This window comes from Panulirus ornatus, chromosome 6, assembly GCF_036320965.1.
Source record: "Panulirus ornatus isolate Po-2019 chromosome 6, ASM3632096v1, whole genome shotgun sequence".
In the NCBI taxonomy this organism is placed as follows: domain Eukaryota; kingdom Metazoa; phylum Arthropoda; class Malacostraca; order Decapoda; family Palinuridae; genus Panulirus; species Panulirus ornatus.
The window spans coordinates 14,913,863-14,937,374 of NC_092229.1; the positions used below are offsets into that span (position 1 = coordinate 14,913,863).

The 23,512-nt window shown below is 40.0% G+C and overlaps 1 protein-coding gene across 4 annotated transcripts in view; it reads right to left on the minus strand.

Moving 5' to 3' along the window:
- The window catches only part of Bap170 (Brahma associated protein 170kD), a 284,703-nt gene that overhangs the window by 17,211 nt on the left and 243,980 nt on the right, over nucleotides 1–23,512 (minus strand). For all 4 annotated transcript variants that reach the window (XM_071662586.1, XM_071662584.1, XM_071662583.1 and 1 more), the window contains one exon: nucleotides 5,503–5,667. In XM_071662586.1, the coding sequence (XP_071518687.1) occupies nucleotides 5,503–5,667 (165 nt within the window). The remainder of the gene's footprint in view (nucleotides 1–5,502; nucleotides 5,668–23,512) is intronic.

The window sequence follows — 23,512 nt, forward strand, 5'->3', positions numbered from 1 at the left end:
AAAGCTGAGTAGGTATGTATATTTGCGTCTGTGGACATATGTATATACATGTGTATGGGGGTGGGTTGGGCCATTTCTTTCGTCTGTTTCCTTGCGCTACCTCGCAAACGCGGGAGACAGCGGAAAAAAAAGAAAAAAAAATCTATCAAATCAAGCTATAATCTCTCTTCCCATCAGGTGTTGCCATTAATCAGGGATAATTTCCACTATACCCAGCTTTACTGTGTCAACACCATGCCTCAGTAATTATCTTTGTGTAGTGTGAAGTTAGGAGGAAATTCTTGAAAAATGAAGAAATTGAAGAAAAAGTACATGAATATAACTCTGAAGATGATGAAAACCTATCTGATAACAAAACAAAGACAAAGCCCTCTATATCGCATCAATGTGACCATTTTAGTAGTTTTCAGGAAAATGTTTGGATTCCCATGCTGGGTACTTCACATAATAGTTTGGACTCTCCAGATCCACAACACAGTAGCAGCAGTGGAACTAGGAAAAAACAATCATAAGTTATGCACCATGTGGGGAAAAATATTACAAAACAAGCACAGAAGAATAGACTTTGTGACTGTGTGAAAAGATATGAATGCTCACGAATTCAAGAGAATCTTTCCAGGATATTGCTGATCTGGTTCCACCCTCTGGGGGACCCTCAGTGATCAGTCGGGCCTCAACCACCCTCCCCTCTGCAGTAAGGATACGTACTGTCATTTGTATATTTTCATATAACTGTTCAGCAGCCCACATACAACAGCACCACCCTAGAAATACAATCCATAAAAATTAAGCTTCACAGTGCCAACTACAACATAACATCTACATATCCCCACCCATACACTCCCAAACTGCAAAACCTCATCAGCATGCCCAACACATGATTCTAATGCCCACCATTCCACTTTCTTCAACATACACACCCTTGATCCCTGAAGAGAACTAATTAAAAAACAAACTACTTTCCATCAATTTCCTCAGCCAATCCAACCAAACAACCAGACTCCCAACTCACCACTTCCAGCAGCCAACCTTTCCAGACATTACATTCTGCTCACCAGCACTACATGCAAGGAGCATGCTATAAACAAGAACTATCCTCTAACCACTTGGCCATTGTGATAACAATCCATCTAGCCTACCCAATCAACAAAATCATCCTAGAAAACTTACCATTACACAGTATATGGAAACAGTATATCACACAGTATATGGAAACAAAGCTACAAAACTTAAGAATAAATGATTTCACAAACTACAGGAAGGCAGACTGGCATGCCTCACACAGTATGTGCAAACAAAGCTCCTAAACTTCAGTTTAAATGATTACAGCAACTACAGGAAGGCAGACTGGCCAGCTTTCACATAATACATGGAAATGATGCTCTGAAACTTCAGTGCAAATTATTTCTCTTCCCAAGATCATGCAATCTCACCCTTCATCAGCATCTCCAAACAAGCTAGCAAAAAGCACAGAAAGTATCATAATCCAATTTTTCCTCTCTAGTTAAACACCTCATAAAGCAAAGAAACCAGCTCAGACACAACTACTCACCATCAATAGAAATTAGAGAACAAATGAAAATTTTACATTACACCATCACTACACTAATCACTGAAAGACAAACTGAAAACTGGCATTCTTTAATCAACACAGTAAATCACAAGACCCATAGCAACAAATCTTGGGCACTCTAAAGGAAAGTCCATGCTTATTGCGTCAATCTAGTCCCCACTCACAAAGTATTCCCGACCCATTCCAATGAAAACCTAAAGAACGCACAAACATATCATGAGACACTATTTACAGATTAGCCACAAATCAACCACATCTCTTAGTGAAAGTTGAGAGAAATCCATCCAGAGACATCCGTCCACCAACCTTTCACTCGCATTAACACAAGCAGTGCAATTAAAACCTTAAAGAACTCTCCTGTGTGTGCACGCAAGCTCTTGCGTGCACCACACACACACACACACACACAGAGAGAGAGAGAGAGAGAGAGAGAGAGAGAGAGAGAGAGAGAGAGAAGAGAGAGAGAGAGAGAAGAGAGAGAGAGAGAGAAGAGAGAGAAGAGAGAGAGAGAGAGAGAAGAGAGAGAGAAGAGAGAAGAGAGAGAGAGAGAGAGAGAAGAGAGAGAGAGAGAAGAGAGAGAGAGAGAGAGAGAGAGAGAGAGAGAGAGAGAGAGAGAGAGAGAGAGAGAGAAGAGAGAGAGAGAGAGAGAGAGAGAGAGAGAGAGAGAGAGAGAGAGAGAGAGAGAGAGAGAGAGAGAGAGAGAGAGAGAGAGAGAGAGAGAGAGAGAGAGAGAGAGAGAGAGAGAGGAGAGAGAGAGAGAGAGAGAGAGAGAGAGAGAGAGAGAGAGAGAGAGAGAGAGAGAGAGAGAGAGAGAGAGAGAGAGAGAGAGAGAGAGAGAGAGAGAGAGAGAGAGAGAGAGAGAGAGAGAGAGAGAAGAGAGAGAGAGAGAGAAGAGAGAGAGAGAGAGAGAGAGAGAGAGAGAGAGAGAGAGAGAGAGAGAGAGAGAGAAGAGAGAGAGAGAGAGAGAGAGAGAGAGAGAGAGAGAGAGAGGATATGAAGCGAGATTAATGAAGGTTTGTTGAAAGTGTTTGATGAATGATAAAGAGTGCCAGATGCAGGGCATTTTGGCTAGGGTGGTGTGCGAAGTGAGTGTGTCAGGGAGAGTGGTTTGGTGAAGGAAGAAGAGGTGGTGAAAGCCCTGTGGAAGATGAAATCTGACAAGCAGGCAGATTTGGATGGTACTGCAGTTGAATTTATTAAAAAAGGGGGTGACTGTGTTGTTGATTGGTTGGTAAGGATATTCAAGGTATGCATGGATCATGGAGAAGTGCCTGAGGATTGGCAGAATGCATATATAGTACCACTGTACAAGGACAAAGGAAATAACGGCGAGTGTTCAAACTACAGAGGCATAAGTTTGCTGAGTATTCCTGGAAAATTGCATGGGAGGGTACTGATTGAGAGGGTGAAGGCAGGTACAGAGCATCAGAGCAGGGAGGAGTAGTGTGGTTTCCGAAGTGGTCAAGGATGTGTGGATCAGGTGTTTGCTTTGAAGAATGTATGAAAAACACTTAAAAAAGATGGATTTCTATGGCATTTATGGATCTGGAGAAGATATATGATTAAGTTCATAGAGATGCTTTGTGGAAAGTCTTAAGAGTATTTGGTGTGGGATGTATGCTGCTAGAAGCAGTGAAAAGTTTTTAATCAAGGATGTTAGGCATGCGTGCGAGTAGGAAGAGAGAAGAGTGACTGGCTCCCCGTGAATGTTGGTCTGTGGCAGGGGTGTGTGATCTTCCCATGGTTGTTTAATCTGTTTATGGATGGGGTGGTTAGGGATGTAAATGCAAGAGTTTTGGAGAGAGGGGTTGTATGCAGTCTGTTGGGGATGAGAGGGCGTGGGAAGTGAGTCAGTTGTTGTTCACCGATGACACAGCTCTGGTGGCTGATTTGAGCGAGAAACTGCAGAAGTTGGTGACTGAGTTTGAAAAAGTATGTGAAAGGAATATGTACGTTTATGTATATATATACGTGTATATGAGTGGCTGGGCCACTATTCTGTTTCCTGGCGCTACCTCGCTGATGCAGGAAACAGTGATTATGTTTAATAAACAAAATAAATAAATATTTATTCTTTTTCCATACATTAACCGTTTATTCTTTTTCCATACATTAACCATTTCCTGTGTTAGAAAGATAGCATTAAGAACAGAAGACTAAGCCTAAGAGGGGAAAATCCTCACTTGGCCATCTTTTTTTTGTTTAATTACTTGGATAAATCTGTCCCAATATGCTTAGTATGTTTCTTGACATTCTATTCTCATTTTTAAGTGAAAATTAGGCTGCAAGACCTTCCTCAAGAATGTAACCTCCATTAACCCACTGAATCCAACAGCAAAACGTAATGCATTATTTATTCTTCCATTGTGACATCCAGGAATGCAACTGCAACAATAAGCAGGAACCAAGTGTTTCTAAGTCCATGGATGTCATGAAGATCATATGTAAAAAGAAACCCTTAAGAAAATAAATAGATTGTTATAAGACCTAAGTTATGAGGTTGAACACTCACAATACATATCTAAAGGAGAGATAACTGAAAAGAAAAACATGAGAAATATGAAGAAAAGATAAGCAAATTAGTGATTTTAGAGGGGTTACATGGAGAGGTGGGATGCCTATCCAATGCCCACATGCTTGTGGAAGAAATTACGTAACTCCAGCTAATTTCCTCCTTTAAACCTTGGGTACTGAAGGATTTTTTTTTAACACATACTGAAGGATTTTTTTTAACACAGGTAAAGAACTACAAAATCTCAAAAAGTTAAATATCTAAAGATCTCTTATAATGTATGAGATCTGGTCTTCAGTAAAGTCTGTAAACAAAAAAATCCAATAAAAGTGGTTTTCGTAACATGGTGCCTATGATGATGCATTCCTGAAAGTGCCAATTGTTACAAGAGCAAGTGCTATAGAATGGCTTCCTTCAGTAACAATAACAGCTCTGCAGATCTTATTTTGGTGTTTTATTGATAAAATGAAGACACTAATCATAAAATCAATTTGAGACGAACTAAATCTGATTAACATTCACAAGTTCATTGCAGCTTTGAGTATCGACGATTACTGCTGCTGCATTCCAATTGCATGCACACCTACACTATCCTGGCTGCCTCTCCATCATCTCATTCCTTGTGTGGGAAATACTTGTTGCAAGTTGGGATGTGGTGGACTGACTGGTTCATTTTATAAAAATAATTGTTAAGTATTGTTTTAATGATAAAGAAAGCCAATAAAAGTCTAATCAAAGTGAGTGACCCATAATGCCTCATGCTTGCCTGACTATCATATATACTGTATCTATCAAATGAGTGTTCTTTTTCATGTCCAAAGAATGAAAGTACATCATATGAGGCTGCATTAAAAGATCTATCTCTCTCTATTCCATAATCCTCTCACAATCACCAGCCTTGATCGAATAAGTGTAAAAGGTGCAAAATAATATATCTCCTTACATTCGTTTTATTAATTTTCAATGATGTACCTATGGATGAAATATGCAAGTTTATGAAATCAGTTGTGAGTTCAGTATTATGAAACAAGCCCTCAAACAACCTTCCTACACTTGCCAACCAAACTCCCACACCATGAATGTCTGTATGAAAGGTAAAATAATTTCTGAATGTAAATATGTTATCAACCTCCAAAACTTTGACTATTAGTGAAATAAGTGCACAATCAGAAAATTATCACAAAGATAGAAATATTATTTCTACATCTTCCTGTTTTATCAAATGCTGTAATACACATGACTAACAACCCTAAATGGCCCTCACTTGGCAAATCAACAATAAAACCGTACTTTTGGTTATTTCATGCAAAATTTGCATTTTGATCCCTTCAGGAAATGTAGCTGAGGCAAATCCTTACAAAATCATAACCAATGATTAAAGAGCTATCATACAGTGACACTACTACAGGTTACTTACCACCGCATCTCTCTGATTGATAACTTCAAGAGCATGTCTCTTGATGGCATGGAAGGCAGCATTTGGTGCATATCCTGGGTGTGGTGGTGGCGTCTGAGGGATAGGAATCTCTGTTTTTCCCGTCGAGGCTAACTGTGACCGTCTTACTGCTAAGATCTGAAGAAGCTGAAAAATTAAAACTTTCAGTGAATCACACTTTGTTAAAGAAGAGCTTGCAAATGAAAAAACAAACACAGAATGGTTTCAAGCAGACTAAACTGAGTGGTGGTGTTCTATGTTATGAATAATGGTACAGTCAAACATGTAAGTACTGCTTTCCTAAATACCTTCAATTCTTCTCCCACTCATGTTCCATAAACTCTCATCTTATGCCATTCATCACACAACCTCTTGGTATCCCTGAGAGGCCTCTTTTCCAAGCCCCCTTACCCAAACCACTTCTTTCCCACATGTCATTTCCTCTTTCCCTAAAACCATAAAAAAATTTTAAACTTGCTTCCATTGAGAAAGCAAACATTCCAATAGCTACCTCTCTCAGCACATTCACAACAACCTCCCTTCGCATGCAAGTCAAATGGCACATAAGGAAAACATTTTCATTGACCCCCCCAACTCCTCAACCACTTAAAACTTTTGGACACACCTTTTTTCATTTCAAGTATTCCCACCAAACAACAATTCATTTTCAACAGAAAAGTGACCAAGCTGTCACCAACTTTTATTTACACCAAGTAATCTAAGTGCCTGCTAAAAATTACAATGGAAGTAAGGGGAGTGGGGGAGGAATGGGATGTATTTAGGGAATCAGTGATGGATTGCGCAAAAGATGCTTGTGGCATGAGAAGAGTGGGAGGTGGGTTGATTAGAAAGGGTAGTGAGTGGTGGGATGAAGTAAGAGTATTAGTGAAAGAGAAGAGAGAGGCATTTGGACGATTTTTGCAGGGAAAAAATGCAATTGAGTGGGAGATGTATAAAAGAAAGAGACAGGAGGTCAAGAGAAAGGTGCAAGAGGTGAAAAAAAGGGCAAATGAGAGTTGGGGTGAGAGAGTATCATTAAATTTTAGGGAGAATAAAAAGATGTTCTGGAAGGAGGTAAATAAAGTGCGTAAGACAAGGGAGCAAATGGGAACTTCAGTGAAGGGCGCAAATGGGGAGGTGATAACAAGGAGATGGAGTGAGTATTTTGAAGGTTTGTTGAATGTGTTTGATGACAGAGTGGCAGATATAGGGTGTTTTGGTCGAGGTGGTGTGCAAAGTGAGAGGGTTAGGGAAAATGATTTGGTAAACAGAGAAGAGGTAGTGAAAGCTTTGCGGAAGATGAAAGCCGGCAAGGCAGCAGGTTTGGATGGTATTGCAGTGGAATTTATTAAAAAAGGGGGTGACTGTATTGTTGACTGGTTGGTAAGGTTAATGTATGTATGACTCATGGTGAGGTGCCTGAGGATTGGCGGAATGCGTGCATAGTGCCATTGTACAAAGGCAAAGGGGATAAGAGTGAGTGCTCAAATTACAGAGGTATAAGTTTGTTGAGTATTCCTGGTAAATTATATGGGAGGGTATTGATTGAGAGGGTGAAGGCATGTACAGAGCATCAGATTGGGGAAGAGCAGTGTGGTTTCAGAAGTGGTAGAGGATGTGTGGATCAGGTGTTTGCTTTGAAGAATGTATGTGAGAAATACTTAGAAAAGCAAATGGATTTGTATGTGGCATTTATGGATCTGGAGAAGGCATATGATAGAGTTGATAGAGATGCTCTGTGGAAGGTATTAAGAATATATGGCGTGGGAGGAAAGTTGTTAGAAGCAGTGAAAAGTTTTTATCGAGGATGTAAGGCATGTGTACGTGTAGGAAGAGAGGAAAGTGATTGGTTCTCAGTGAATGTAGGTTTGCGGCAGGGGTGTGTGATGTCTCCATGGTTGTTTAATTTGTTTATGGATGGGGTTGTTAGGGAGGTAAATGCAAGAGTTTTGGAAAGAGGGGCAAGTATGAAGTCTGTTGGGGATGAGAGAGCTTGGGAAGTGAGTCAGTTGTTGTTCGCTGATGATACAGCGCTGGTGGCTGATTCATGTGAGAAACTGCAGAAGCTGGTGACTGAGTTTGGTAAAGTGTGTGGAAGAAGAAAGTTAAGAGTAAATGTGAATAAGAGCAAGGTTATTAGGTACAGTAGGGTTGAGGGTCAAGTCAATTGGGAGGTGAGTTTGAATGGAGAAAAACTGGAGGAAGTGAAGTGTTTTAGATATCTGGGAGTGGATCTGGCAGCGGATGGAACCATGGAAGCGGAAGTGGATCATAGGGTGGGGGAGGGGGCAAAAATTCTGGGGGCCTTGAAGAATGTGTGGAAGTCGAGAACATTATCTCGGAAAGCAAAAATGGGTATGTTTGAAGGAATAGTGGTTCCAACAATGTTGTATGGTTGCGAGGCATGGGCTATGGATAAAGTTGTGCGCAGGAGGATGGATGTGCTGGAAATGAGATGTTTGAGGACAATGTGTGGTGTGAGGCGGTTTGATCGAGTGAGTAACGTAAGGGTAAGAGAGATGTGTGGAAATAAAAAGAGCGTGGTTGAGAGAGCAGAAGAGGGTGTTTTGAAGTGGTTTGGGCACATGGAGAGAATGAGTGAGGAAAGATTGACCAAGAGGATATATGTGTCGGAGGTGGAGGGAACGAGGAGAAGAGGATGACCAAATTGGAGGTGGAAGGATGGAGTGAAAAAGATTTTGTGTGATCGGGGCCTGAACATGCAGGAGGGTGAAAGGAGGGCAAGGAATAGAGTGAATTGGAGCGATGTGGTATACCGGGGTAGACGTGCTGTCAGTGGATTGAATCAGGGCATGTGAAGCGTCTGGGGTAAACCATGGAAAGCTGTGTAGGTATGTATATTTGCGTGTGTGGACGTATGTATATACATGTGTATGGGGGGGGGTTGGGCCATTTCTTTCGTCTGTTTCCTTGCGCTACCTCGCAAACGCGGGAGACAGCGACAAAGTATAATAAAAAAAAAAAAAAAAATATAATAAAAATTACTGTCATGTTCATTATGTAAAATGCGTTAGAAACATACCACAAGGACACAAAAAACAATATAAATATAGCCCAACACTTTCAGACAAAACCACTCACTGTCAACAGCGACCATACAACACATCTAAACTCTAAACACTATCAATAACCTAACAACTAAACAGGAAACAGTTAATGAAAAAATAAACAAAAGTAGCCAACTCTGGCTAACAACAAGAAACCCACACTTCCCACGCTACCCTAACCCTACATAAGAACTTCAAATCAAAAGCAACATCCTCTTTCTCAGAGATCACTAAATATACTCATGAAACATTACTAAAAAAATTAGCCCTAAACAGGAACTCATCCTTCAATCTGAATGATGTTCAAACTACAACCAATACCTTATCCCTTAAACTGCTTCCCTTTGTTTTATGAAATTATAGCACTGCACCCATCACTTGATGAATCAAAGCTTCACACTTATGATAAAATCTCATTAGACATCGGCTTCCACCAATTATTAGTAGATGTAAATAGTAACATACCACCACAGCAGGAAAAATATAACTAATCTCATTCACTCACAAGACTCAGGTGTATATATATCCGAGAGGCAAGCCTTATGTCAGCACTATCTATTATACAAATTAGTTTTATTATAAATTCTGTCATTGGTGTTGATATTTCAGGTTTAAAATCAGATTCTCTGTTCATTTACCCATGGAAGTAAAGCTGACTGTGTCAATAACATAAACAAAAATGTAAAAATGCATATGCAAAAAGGAATTAAGGTATGCCTGAATATGCAGGAGGGTGAAAGGCATGCAAGGAATAGAGTGAATTGGAACGATGTGGTATACCGGGGTGGACATGCTGTCAATGGATTGAACCAAGGCATGTGATGTGTCTGAGGTAAACTATGGAAAGGTTTGTGGAGCCTGGATGTGGAAAGGGAGCTGTGATTTTGGTGCACTATACATGACAGCTAGAGACTGAGTGTGAATGAATGTGGCCTTTGTTTTCTTTTCCTAACGCTACCTCGTGCACATGCGGGAGGAGGGGGTTGTTATTTCATGTGTGGTGGGGTGGCGATGGGAATGAATAAGGGCAGACAGTATGAATCAAGTACATGTGTATATATGTATATGTCTGAGTGTGTATATATATGTAAACGTTGAGATGTATTATTATTTTTTATTATTTTGCTTTGTCGCTGTCTCCCGCGTTTGCGAGGTAGCGCAAGGAAACAGACGAAAGAAATGGCCCAACCCACCCCCATACACATGTATATACACACACGTCCACACACGCAAATATACATGCCTATACATCTCAATGTACACATATATATTACACACACAGACACATACATATATACCCACGCACACAATTCACACTGTCTGCCTTTATTCATTCCCATCGCCACACATGGAAAACCATCCCCCTCCCCCCTCATGTGTGCGGGGTAGCGCTAGGAAAAGACAACAAAGGCCTCATTCGTTCACACTCAGTCTCTAGCTGTCATGCAATAATGCCCGAAACCACAGCTCCCTTTCCACATCCAGGCCCTACACAACTTTCCATGGTTTACTCCAGACGCTTCACATGCCCTGATTCAATCCACTGACAACCCGTCAACCCTGGTATACCACATCGATCCAATTCACTCTATTCCTTGCCCGCCTTTCACCCTCCTGCATGTTCCGGCCCCGATCACTCAAAATCTTTTTCACTCCATCTTTCCACCTCCAATTTGGTCTCCCACTTCTCCTCGTTCCCTCCACCTCCGACACATATATCCTCTTGGTCAATCTTTCCTCACTCATTCTCTCCATGTGCCCAAACCATTTCAAAACACCCTCTTCTGCTCTCTCAACCATGCTCTTTTTATTTCCACATATCTCTCTTACCCTTACATTACTTACTCGATCAAACCACCTCACACCACACATTGTCCTCAAACATCTCATTTCCAGCACATCCACCCTCCTGCACACAACTCTATCCATAGCCCACGCCTCGCAACCATACAACATTGTTGGAACCACTATTCCTTCAAACATACCCATTTTTGCTTTCCGAGACAATGTTCTTGACTTCCACACATTCTTCAAGGCTCCCAGGATTTTCGCCCCCTCCCCCACCCTATGATTCACTTCCGCTTCCATGGTTCCATCCGCTGCCAGATCCACTCCCAGATATCTAAAACACTTTACTTCCTCCAGTTTTTCTCCATTCAAACTTACCTCCCAATTGACTTAACCCTCAACCCTACTGTACCTAATAACCTTGCTCTTATTCACATTTACTCTTAACTTTCTTCTTTCACACACTTTACCAAACTCAGTCACCAGCTTCTGCAGTTTCTCACATGAATCAGCCACCAGCGCTGTATCATCAGCAAGCAACAACTGACTCACTTCCCAAGCTCTCTCATCCCCAACAGACTTCATTTTTGCCCCTCTTTCCAAAACTCTTGCATTCACCTCCCTAACAACCCCATCCATAAACAAATTAAACAACCATGGAGACATCACACACCCCTTCCGCAAACCTACATTCACTGAGAACCAATCACTTTCCTCTCTTCCTACACGTACACATGCCTTACATCCTCGATAAAAACTTGAGATCTATAGGTATGTATATGTGTATATATATATACATGTGTATGTGGGTGGGTTGGGCCATTCTTTAGTCTGTTTCCTTGCACTACCTCACTAATGCGGGAGACAGTGACAAATATAATGAAAACAAAATAAATAATAAATATGTGAAATCACACCTTGAGTAATCATAATGTGTTTTGAGATAGTATAAAGAAAATGCAACCACACCTAAGAGAAAAACCCATAACTATCATACACTGTACTCATACAGATAAAGGGCATCCATACCATCTTAATAAACCTTTCCCCATACACTCAGCATCCTCCCACACCAATAAAGGGGAAATCATAATACTTTTTGGCACTTTCTTAAATAAAGTATAATGGAGACAAAGCATGCAAAGAAATCTCGCCCAGAAAGGCAATACAGTATTGCTGTTTAAAGTTTAAAGAATTCCTGTGTATTTTTCATATAATTTATAAAACTTTCACATGAAACACTCTGACCCCACAATAATCCTAGGCTTCACAGAAATATGAAACATCTGCCTACATAAAAAAATACAAAACTAGGAAACTTAACATAATACCAGTTCTGAAACCTTAAAAGCCAGCTTACTCTCCTTGCTATAAACGACCTATACCACTTCTTCTCAATGTCCATGATCTACATCACTTGTTCTCAATGTCCAAAGTCCCAGAAAAAAATGATCCACAACAGTTAACCAAATGTCCAATTATTATTGGGCCTCACATGACAAGTCAAATTAAACTCTACCTTCTGTACTTTACTTGTGGCAATAAATACCATCAAGGCCTTGGAAAGTCCCAAAAAAATATTCAAACAAAAGGTATTGGACACTTTCACAATACTGAAAAGTGGATAGTCAACTTCACAGTTGGTGATCAAGCCAAAATTATTCAAATGCTTTACCTCCAAAACTTCACGATGGGGTGTTAAGGGAGCAATTCTCTCTCCAAATCATAACACTAGTCAAGCAACAAAAAGCATGCAAGAATCCATCAAATAGAACACTGGCTCACTCAAAAAATAAAATGTCTGTACCATCATAGATATCCACCTTTTTTTCATTATTCCAGATAGGCTTGAATCCAAGCTGAACCCTCCCATCATGCCCCCCAAGCACAAATTTTGGACAAAGAAAAGAATGCCTTCATATCCTCCACAAACTATTAATCCACTTCAAGTAAAATTATGATTTACCTACCTGGGCACAGCTGCAAACCACATGAAATGAAGCTCTCAGAACAACTTCGTACTCCCTGGCAACCAAAATCATTCAACATATACGCAACAAAAACAAAAAATATATTTCCAACACAATCCCACAACCACATGCTTGGTTTTCAGTTCTTTGCAACTGCATTACACCATTCCCATCTCAACCACTGTATAACCAACCACTACTCCCCAAGTCGAAATAAAAAGCTTTCCCTTGTTTCGCACATCACCAACAAACACTTACAAATCACCTGTTGCTAGCCAAGTAAGCACAACACTGACTAAACATATACTATAACAGTGAAGTGACTTAACAAGCACTAAACAATCACACTCCCAGCCACATCTCATATACCTCTCTACAGAACAATGTTGACTCCCAAATCCTTCTAACACGGAATCTCATGCTTGAAAAACTTTGAAAAACTGATTCACAAGATAGTAAGGCTACATAAATTTTCCAAACATCTTGAAAAACTGATTCACAAGATAGTAAGGTTACCTACATTTCCCAAACATCTTGAAAACCTGATTCACAAGATTGTAATTGAAATCCATAAAGAATCAATAGGTTATTCTTAAGTTTTAAACCAACTGATTTCTTCCAAATAATCATATCTCACTCTTTTCCTTTTCTTCATTTTCAATGTACAGTTATTCAATACTCTTTTAAATGTCTGTTATTTCCTGATGAGATTTTACATTCATTTCTCAGTGGGAAATATCATCTGCATGCGCAAAAGTTGTGAACAGGTTTTCTTGATACTGGCTTACAAGTGGCACTGGAGTTCACTAGTTACGGAGACTATTGCCATGGCCATCCCCTTGAGAAAGTTCCAGGCAAAAAGCGTCAAAGATATAGATAGATCAATAGGTGTACACTTCTGATGATCTTATTCAAGATGTTATGAACTGTGGTGGGAATACTGCACAATTCTCTTTCACTCCACTAGTTATATCAAACCATTTTTCATTTTCATAAGGTGTATTTACTAATGTAAGGAAATCAAGCTTTGTCATTGCTTTTAGTAACTGGCCATCTAATCAATAATATGGCAAGCACTGCCATACTTTGCATCTCTGTACAGAATCGTAAGCTTACTGAGGTTAATTTTCTTATTTCTTGCACCAGGAGTCCCTTCTATCCTTATGAGTCTCCTGTAGCGTTCAAGCAGCTGGCCACGTCCACTGGCTGAGACCAAAGGTCATAAAGTATGATGTGTGTGTGCCTATGTGCAGAGAGTGCAAGGCATCTGACAGGTAAGTGCTTGGTGTCTTCTTTAAGGTATCATAAACATGAGTCTTGGAATAATCTGAAACAATGTTTGTAATGATGTACTGATGGGTGACTGTGTATAGCATAAGTGGGAGAGTGTGACTTAAGTTTGAGTACTGTGGTTTCTAATGGGTGTAAGTTTGGTGGTTTGAAGTGCAAGACCAAATTAGGAGGTCGGTTATTTAGAGCTTTTAGATTATTTCAGTGTGTGTGTTTTGTCAGTTATTTTTGTTGTAAGAGGACTGTGAGTAGAGACAACTTTAGTGTGACGAAGGGGTAAGGTTACATTTCTACTTGTGAGTTGGCAGTTAAGTTATAAGGTGGTTGCATAGGAAGGTCTACTGCTGTTACATAAAACTAAGCACCTAGTATATTGAAGTGGGACTCTGCTGGCAATATCTAACTTTTGTTATGAAGGAGTCCAGTGTTATCTATAATTGCTAGGCAATTAGTAATTGTTTGAAGTGCACTACTTTCTTTGCTTTGCAGAGAATGGAAGACCAAGAAGGTGAGGCACTGTTTAAAATGGAGAGGATGAACTGTTTGTATGTCTAGGGATTGTCCAAATCTTATTTAAATCTGTCAGTTACTGTTTAAGGGCCTATAGTTTGTGAGCTGCTTTTGTACTCATATTACTGGTGTGGGAAATGAATGTAATGTGTGTAATATGTGATATCTAGAAAGGCTGGTTTTTGCTCAGTGGGAGAAATAGTCCATCCAGGGTGAATGGAAGGTGTGAGCTGGATTAATTTTGGTCTGGTTAAAAAAGTGACAGAATACTTCTGTTCTGGGTGAACCATTTGATCCACTTGTGTAACACAGTGCTGCATGTCTGATGCTGCTACTGTGGTGTTAAGGTGATGTGATTGCGAGGTTGTCTGACTATGAGAGGACCCCATGTTGAGGTTTACCTATGGATCAAAGCACTAAAAATCTTATTCACTCCATCCTACCATCTCCCCTTTCTCCTTGTCCTCTTCACTTTTGACGTACATATATCCTCTTTGTCAAGTCCTCCTCTCTCATTCTCTAAATATTTCCAAACCATTTCAGCACAACCCCTAAGGTCTCCCAACCATACTATCCTACTGTCAAACTTCACTCTTACCATATCATTATTCACTCAATTAACCCTCCTTAAGCCAAACTGTGTCCTCAAACACTTCATTTACAACACACTCGTCCTCTTCCATGCATTCTCATCTATGGCCCATGCATTGCATCCACAAATCGTTGTGACTACTATCTTCATATGTATCAATTTTTACTCTCCCAGACAGTGACCTCTACGAACATTCCACAATGCTCCTAGAGCCCTTGCCCATCTCATCCACCCAATGACTCTTCTCAGCTTCCATGGTTCCATTTGTTGCCATATCCACTCCCAGGTATCTAATTAACGATTCACTTCCTCCAAGTTTTCTCCATTCAGAATTACATATAATTAACCTCTCTTTGCACTGCTAAACCTAATAAACTTGCTTTTATTCACATTTACCCTTAACTTTCTTCTTTCACAAACTCTCCTAAACTCTGACACCACCTTCCACAGTTTCTCACTTGAAACAGCCACCAGCAAAGAACAACTGTCTCACCTCCCAAGAACCTCCCCTAATGCCCAACACCCTGCATGCCTACCTCTCTCCAAGGCTGTTATGGATGGGGAGGTGAGGGAGTTAACAAGGGTCTTGGACAGAGGGGAGAACTTGCAGTCTCCTTGGAGAAGAGTCAGTTGTTGTTTGCTGATGACCCAGCACTAGTGGCAAATTTGAGTGCGAAACAGCAGAAGGGGGTGCCTGAGTTTAGGAAAGTGTGTGAAAGGAGGGAGTTGATAGTAAAGGTAAACTAAATCAAGGTTATTAGGTTTATCTGGGCTGAGGTATGGGTTAACTGGGGCAGGTGTTTGATTGGAGAAAATCTGAAAGAAGGGGAGTGTTAAATCAAGATACCTGATAGTGGGCATGGGAGCAATGAGGAATGTGTGGAAATAGAGGATCATATCTGGGAAGTAGAAAATGGTTATGTCTGAGGGTATTTGGATATGAAATATTGAGGACACTAAGAGGTGTGAAGTGGTATGAATAAGCAAGTAATAAATGGGTAAGAGGTTGTGATAATCATAATAAGAGAGTGGTTGAGAAAGCTGAAGAGCATGTGTTAAAATGGTTTGGACACTGAGAAAATGAGATAGAGGAGAAATTAACCAAGAGGATGTACATGTCAGAGGTGAAGAGGGAAAGGAGAAGGGGGAGGCCAATCTGTCAATGGAAAGGTGGAGATCAAAATATTTTGAGTGCCTGGGACCTGAATGGGCAAAAGGGTGAAAGCCATGCATGAGAGTGAATTCGAGTGATTTGGTATATAAAAGCCAACATGCTGTCACTGGACAGAAAGAAGGCATAAGAAGCCAGGGAAAGCCACGAAAAAGTCAGTGGTTCCTGACTGTGTGTGTGTGTAGTTTGGTTCATTACATATGAATGCTTGTGAATGGCTATGAGCAAATGATGACTTTCCTTCATCTGTTCCAGGTGCTACATTGCTAATGCGGAAAACGGTGAACAAGCAAGGAAAAAATAAGTTCTTTTCATTCATTCTTGTTTTTGATCCCTCATGTTAGCAAGGTTGCACCAGGAACTAATGAAGAAGCCTTATTCTCTAGTCATCATGTGTAATACATCAAAACCACAGCCCAATATCCACAACCTAGCCCCAAAGACCTTTCCATAGTTTCCCATGGCTACTTAACAAACTTTGGTTCATTTCCCCAACAGCACTCTGCTCCCTGTATACCACAGCACTCCAATCTACTCTATTTTGTGCATGCCTCTTACCCTCCAGCATGTTCAGGCACAGAGCACTCAAACTCTCATGAACTTTTTTCTTCCCTCTTTAATTTGGTTTCCCTTAGCTAATGGTTCCCTCCAGTTCTGACACACATATTCTCTTCATCAACTTCTCTTCAATCATTCTCTTAATATGTCCAACCCATTTCAGCATACCCTCTTCAGCTCTATCAACCAAACCCTTTATATTACACCTCTCTCTTACCCTGCAATCACTTATTCGATCAACCACTGTAACACCACATACTGTCTTCATTTCCAACACATTCACCCTCTCCCATACATTCATATCTATATCTCATGCCTCACATCCATATAACACCATAGGAGCTGCCATATCTTCAAATATACCCATTTCTGCCCTAACAGATAGTGCCTCCCTCTCCAAGCATTCCTGAATGTTCCTAGAACCTCTGTCCCAAAGACCCACTTTATGATTCATCTCAGCTTCCACATTTCCATTCACTGACATATCCACTTCCAGGTAACTAAAACATTTCACTTGCTCCTAGTTTTCGCCATTCAATAACTAACCTGTCCCTTTGTAGTACTAAATCTAATAATCATACTTTTATTCAGATTTGCTCTCGACTTTCTCCTCTCAAAAACTTTCTTAGACTTAACAAGCAAGCAACACCAGCTTCTGCAGATTCTCAATCAAATCTGCCACTAGTGCCATATCAGTAGCACTAGGAAAGTAAAATTAAATCATACATAACACCTTGTAACACTTTTCACAGGGAATGATTGAAAAAACACATGGTGACACATATAAAACAGCTCAATCATTCAAAAAACATCAACTTAATCTTACTAGAGAATAACCTAAATAACACCTAAACATAAATTCAATATTCACAGTCAATTTAATGTATCTTAATCCAAGTTTTGTCCCCTGTGAGCTTGATAAAGTAATTGGCTGAATACCCTGGGCACTGGCTCTCTTTCTGGGATACATGATATACAATGTAACAGCAAAACAATATTAAACAGTATATGGTATATAACTGAGTAACAATAAAACAAGAGAATATCATAACATATGACCAAATTTGATGATGATCTAAAACAGTATACAGCACATAATTTCTATGTTAACACTGAGCAATCTAACGCTTCAAAAATAGTAATACACCATATGGAAACACTCCATAATTCTTAAACAAATTATCGAAAATAATATATAATAACAAATGCAAAGCAGTGGCACAGAACAATGGACAACCATAAAATACAGAAAAAAAAGTTCTCAATCATTTCATATACACAGTACACTCAGCAGGTAGGGGTTCAATCCTTCTGGGAACTAACTTATATGCATTACAAAAAGCAATGGTCCCAGAACAGTGTGGCATGCCACTGGTGCCCTAAATCATCAATTTTTTTCTAGTCTTCGTCACTGTAAATGAGTCTTGCAAATTCCTGTTCCCCTCTCTCTGGTGTAGGATCTTCATCCAGTCCAAAAATAATTACACATCTTCACCTATGAACCTCATGTTTTATCAATCTAACTTTGGTACCATTCACTTTGAGGCCAAGCCCAAAAGCATTTATTCATTAACCTTTGCATTTCTGGCTTTCATTGAAGTTTCTACTCCACTCTTTTTCTTTCATACTATTCGCCATTTCCCGCGTTAGCAAGGTAGCGTTAAGAACAGAGGACTGGGCCTCTGAGGGAATATCCTCACCTGGCCTCGTTCTCTGTTCCTTCTTTTGGAAAACAAGAGGGGAGGATTTCCAGCCCCCCGCTCCCTCCTCTTTTAGTCGCCTTCTACGACACGCAGGGAATACGTGGGAAGTATTCTTTCTCCCTTATCCCTAGGAACTCCACTCATCCTATAAAATTATTTCTTCAATTCTTTTTCAATAAGTTTAATTTCATGTTAAGTTCCCTGTCGGTTCTAGCCCTTACATCTTTAAAAGGCTATTCACTGTCCACATCATAAAGAAGTTATAGAAACTTAAAAAGTTGTGATCAGTTCGCCCCTCATTCTTCTTTCTTCCATGGTAAGTAAATCTAAGGTTTACAACCTTTCCCTGTAACTCAGCTCTCCTAATTACAGTACCATCTTTGTTTCAATCTCCTAGAACTTCTTTACAAGCTCTTTATGCTTCTTTATGTGGAGTGGCCAAATTTCAGAACCATATTACAGTTCTGGCCTTATGTAGGTTATGAACAGCGTGTTAAATATTTCCTTATCCATATATATGAAAGCAATTCAGATATCTACCAAGAGAATTTGTCTCCTTTATGACATGGGTCCCTTGCCAACTGTAGGGGTTATGTTCCTGATAAACCCTATGGTTGAAAAAAATCGCAGTTGGCAAGCTTTAGCCTTATGGGAAACAGACTAAGAGCAAGTAACTCTTTAGAGAAATGCCTGGTCCTATTATGAGCAATTCAAAACTAAAAATCAGATTTTTATATCACAAACATGCTATTCTACAAAAGTACAAAGAAATGACGTACAAAACTATATATGTAGAAAAGAAATAAAGATGTAATACTACATAAAATGATGGCAGTTCATTTCCATGACCCTCTGTGATTAGCCACTGTTCTCCTACAATACACCCAGCCATATAGTTATGCTGCACTTAAGGCTATCTCATTTTTCTTAAAGGTTTACACCATTAACATGTGCAAGGCAATCACAAAAGTCCAATTTTTCATTCTAAAGACATCAATATCCTTGGGGTAGCACATCTAGCATTACTAGCTCTATGCTTGGAAGCCATATTTCAGGGCACAAAGTACAGTACTTCCTTGAATAAAACAAATTGATTTAATAAGCAGTCATTACGGTATGTCTAAATTTCTGTATATTTCAAAAGAATTCTTATCAGAAGGTTCTTTACTAACTCACGAGATAATCATTCACATAATTAAAAAAAAACAATGGTAATAATGGGTGGGTAAAATGAGTGTTACATAACATATAAATATCTGAATGTAAGATAATCAGTACTTGAATGCAAGGTAATCATATTTTCTAAATTATTATTGTAAGGTAATTAAACCTCAATTTCTAATTTCTGGTTCAAGAGTTCCTGTTCTCAGGCCTAAACTTAAGCAAGGGTTTAGACACACTGAACTTGGCAAAACTGTAATTTCTCTGTCTCACACTGACCATTTATCACTACACATAATCAGTGCAAGGAGGATGTGTTTCTTTATTCAAAGGCAGAGTAATAACCTCTCCTTTTCAACCAGATAGGTCTTTCTGGTCTCTAGCTAAGGGTACCATCCAAAACTTTTGTTGCTCTATCTTCCTTCAATTTTCTGTTCTAAAGGTACTATAACTGTCTCTCCTTTAAACAAAGTAACTACCTTTGGTTTCCATTTCACCCTTAACTCTATCTTGGATGAATCTAACATTCCTTCACCCACTGATGCCTCTTATACTAATCCTATGACCCTCCCCATAATTTCATTTTGATATGTCCCCAAAGCACTTCCCTCTCTGAACACAAGCAAGGTTTATGGTTGTTATGGCATCCATCCCAAAAAAGTGTGTGCCTTTGAACTTGCAACAATGTATGCTCATTTGTTCCCTTTCTTTTTAAAAAACAAAACATTTTCCTCCTACTGGAGGCATGCATTGGTACATTCCAACCCTAAGAAAGGTGACTGCTCTAACATGTTTATCAATCACCCTGTTGCTTTGACATCTACTACTTCAAGTCTCTGAACCCCTCTTCAACTCCCATATCCTCATACATCTTGAATCTCAGTTTTCTCTGATTACCATAATGGCTTCCATCAGCAGATGTCCACTTGTGATGTTCTTACCTATCTTACTAATAATGTCTAATCATCATCCCTGAAAGATTCGGGGGAATCTTAAGTAGCTGTCCTTGATTTATCCAGAGCTTTTGAAAGGGAGTGGCATTAGGGTCTACCTCTTGGCTTTCTTCCCTCACTTTATTCCCTCATATCATGCTCCTTTCTGGCTGATCTACCTCCAAAATCACTGATAGATCAGCCTCTCCCTCTTTCTCCATTAACAGTGGTATCCCTATAGGCTTTGTTCTGTTTCCTACACTTTTTTTCTTCATTTTCTCAACACTTTCCTTTTCTTCCAAAAATAACCAAACGTAGTCATACACTGATGACTCAAGAATGCATTTGTCCAAATCCTGCTCCTTCTCACTCGATCTGCATCTCACCATTACACAACTCCTTTAATAAACCTAGGCTTGGAAAGGATATCTCAGTTGGAAGGTGGATGAAACCTGGTATAAGTTTAATGCCTCCATCTCTCTGTATAAGCTTAATGCCCCCAAGATACAGTTTCTGCCCATCTCCATATCAAACGATCCTCACAACTTTCCTATCTCCTTTGAGGGTTCTGTAATTCCATCCCCTTGACTCAATGAATATACTTGGTATTACTGTAAAATGCAATCTCCTGGAAACCTCACATAACAGAGATAGTTAAGTCTGCCAAGAAGATACTGGGAGTCCTGTTCAAATGAATTTTCTCTTCTTTTGAACAGTTGCCCCATTTACACAAAGGACTGGTCCGTCCTTGTACAGAGTACTGCTCTCTCATCTGCATCCTTAATTGACAAAGTCACAAACGGTCAGACTTAAAAACTCTGCTAGGCTAACTTCAAAACTTGACCTGCTTGTCCGGTGCCAAAATGTTAGTCGACTTTCCCTCTTCTATAGGTATTACTTTAGTTTTTGCTTCTGGGAGGTGTCAGCTTGTGTGCCACCACCACTGGCTAGACCATGCCATCTCAGCAAGCTGCTGCATCACATGATTACTGTGTGGCCATTGGCAACTCAAGTGTGGGCTGCTTTGATATTTGTTTCTTTCCCTACACCTCAAAAATATGGAACTCTACCCACTCATGTCTTTCCCAATAACTATGACCAGGCACATTTTAAGACAGGTTCTCACTTTTTCCAAAGTTTACTAATACTTTCCCTTGTCTCTTCTATTTTCCTTTCATTAAACTCTATATTTCAACCCAGGCCTAGCCTTGATGTGGACTTTTGTCCATGACGGGAGCTTGCACCATAAAGTCATGAGACAGACTCTGAGCCAGAAAAACATCAAAGTTTTGGGAATCAAGGTCCTTATTGCATGCCTGAAGTGTTTGTTGATGGAATAAGCATAAACACCACTTCTGAGCCAAAATTGTGAGTTGGATTACAGTTGGATAAGAGAAAGTGGCTAGTGAAAACGTCATTAGACAAAACTGGGTCTCAGATGACAGCAACATATTTGGAGCCATGGGAGAAAGAATTCTACCTCCATATTCCCCTTATGTCATAGAAGATAACTAAAGGGGGTAGGAGCACGGGGTTGGAAACCCTTCCCTTCTAGAATTTCAATTTCTAAATCAGGAAACAGGAGGAGGAGTCAAGCAGGGAGTGCTCATCCTCCTAGAAGGCTCAGATTGGGGTGTCTGAATGAAAAGGATGTAACAAGAAGAGAAGAAAAGAGAGATAGGTAATTATGCTTGAGGAAAGAAACCTGGATGTCCTGGCTCCGAATAAAACAAAACAAAGCTCAAGGATAAAGGTGAAAATGGTTTGGAAACGTCTTGGGAGTAAAGTCAGGGGTTGGTGAAAGGAAAAGATAAGAAAGGAGTAGCACTACTCCTGAAGTAGGAATTGTAGAAGTGTGTTATAGAGTGTATGGTAGTAAATTCCAGATTGAAGTGGGAGAAACTGAAAGTGGATGGTGAGATAGGGGTGATTATTGTTTATGCACTTGGTCATGATAAGAAAGATTATGAGAGGAAAGTGTTTTGGGAGCAGCTGAGTGAGTGTGTCACCACTTTTGGTGCACAAGATCGGGTATGCGTGATGTGAATGTGAAGTTGAGTAATGCAGCAGTTGAGGTACAACTGGTGCATATGGGGTAATCAGTGTTGTAAATGAAAATGGTCAAGTGCTTGTGGATTTGTGTGCTGATAAAAAGATATATATACAAAAGTATACATAAGTGAGTAGGAGAGATAGTCAGAGGGCATTTTTGGATGATGTATCAATTGATAGACATGTAAAACAGAGACTTTTGGGGCAGCTGGTGGGATGTCTGGTCACTATCTTCTGGAGGCGAAGGTGAGAGCACATGAACTGAGGGGAGTAGGTGAGGAATGGGATGAATTTAGGGAAGCAGTAATGGCATGTGCAAAGAGATGAATGTGGCATGAGAAAGGTGGGAGGTGGGCAGATTAGAAAGCGTAGTGAGTCATGGGAAGAAGAAGTTGCCAGTGTAAGCGAGAGAAAAAAAAGAGGCATTTGGATGGTACTTACAAGGAGTGAAAATGACTAGGAGATTGTAAAAGAAAGCAGCAGGAAGTCAAGAAGAAAGTGCATGAGTTGAGAAAGAGGGCAAATGCGAGAGTTGGGGTGAGAGTATCAATTAACTTTAGGTGGAATAAAAAGATGTCTTCGAAGGAGGTAGATAGTGTGAGAAAGACTAGAGGACAAATGGAAACATCTGTGAACAGGGCAAAAGGGGAAGTGATAAAAGGTAGAGGAGGAGTGAGGAGGAGTAGTGAGTATTATGAAGGGTTGTTGAATGTGTTCGATGATAGTGTGGCAGATGTAGGGTGTTTTGGTCAGGTTAGTGTGCAAAGTGAGTCAGGGAGAGTGGTTTGGTGGAGATATAAGAGGTGGTGAAAGCATTGCAGAAGATGGAATACAGCAAGGTGGCAGGACTGGATGGTTCTGAAGTTGCAATGTGGCAGGACTGGATGGTTTTGCAGTTGAACTCATTAAGAAAGGGTGTGACTGTGTTGTTGATTGGTTGGTAAAGATATCCGATGTATGTATGGATTAAATAGAAGTGCCTGAGTATTGGTGGAATGCATGTATAGTGCCACTACACAAAGGCAAAGGGGATAAAGGTGAGTGTTCAAACTAAAGAGGCATAAGTTTGTTGAGCATACTGTAAAAATTGTATGGGAATGTAATGATTGACAGGGTGAAAGCATGTACAGAGCTGTTTAAGAAGTGGTAGAGGATGTGTGTATCAGATATTTCCTTTGAAGAATGTGTGAGAAACAC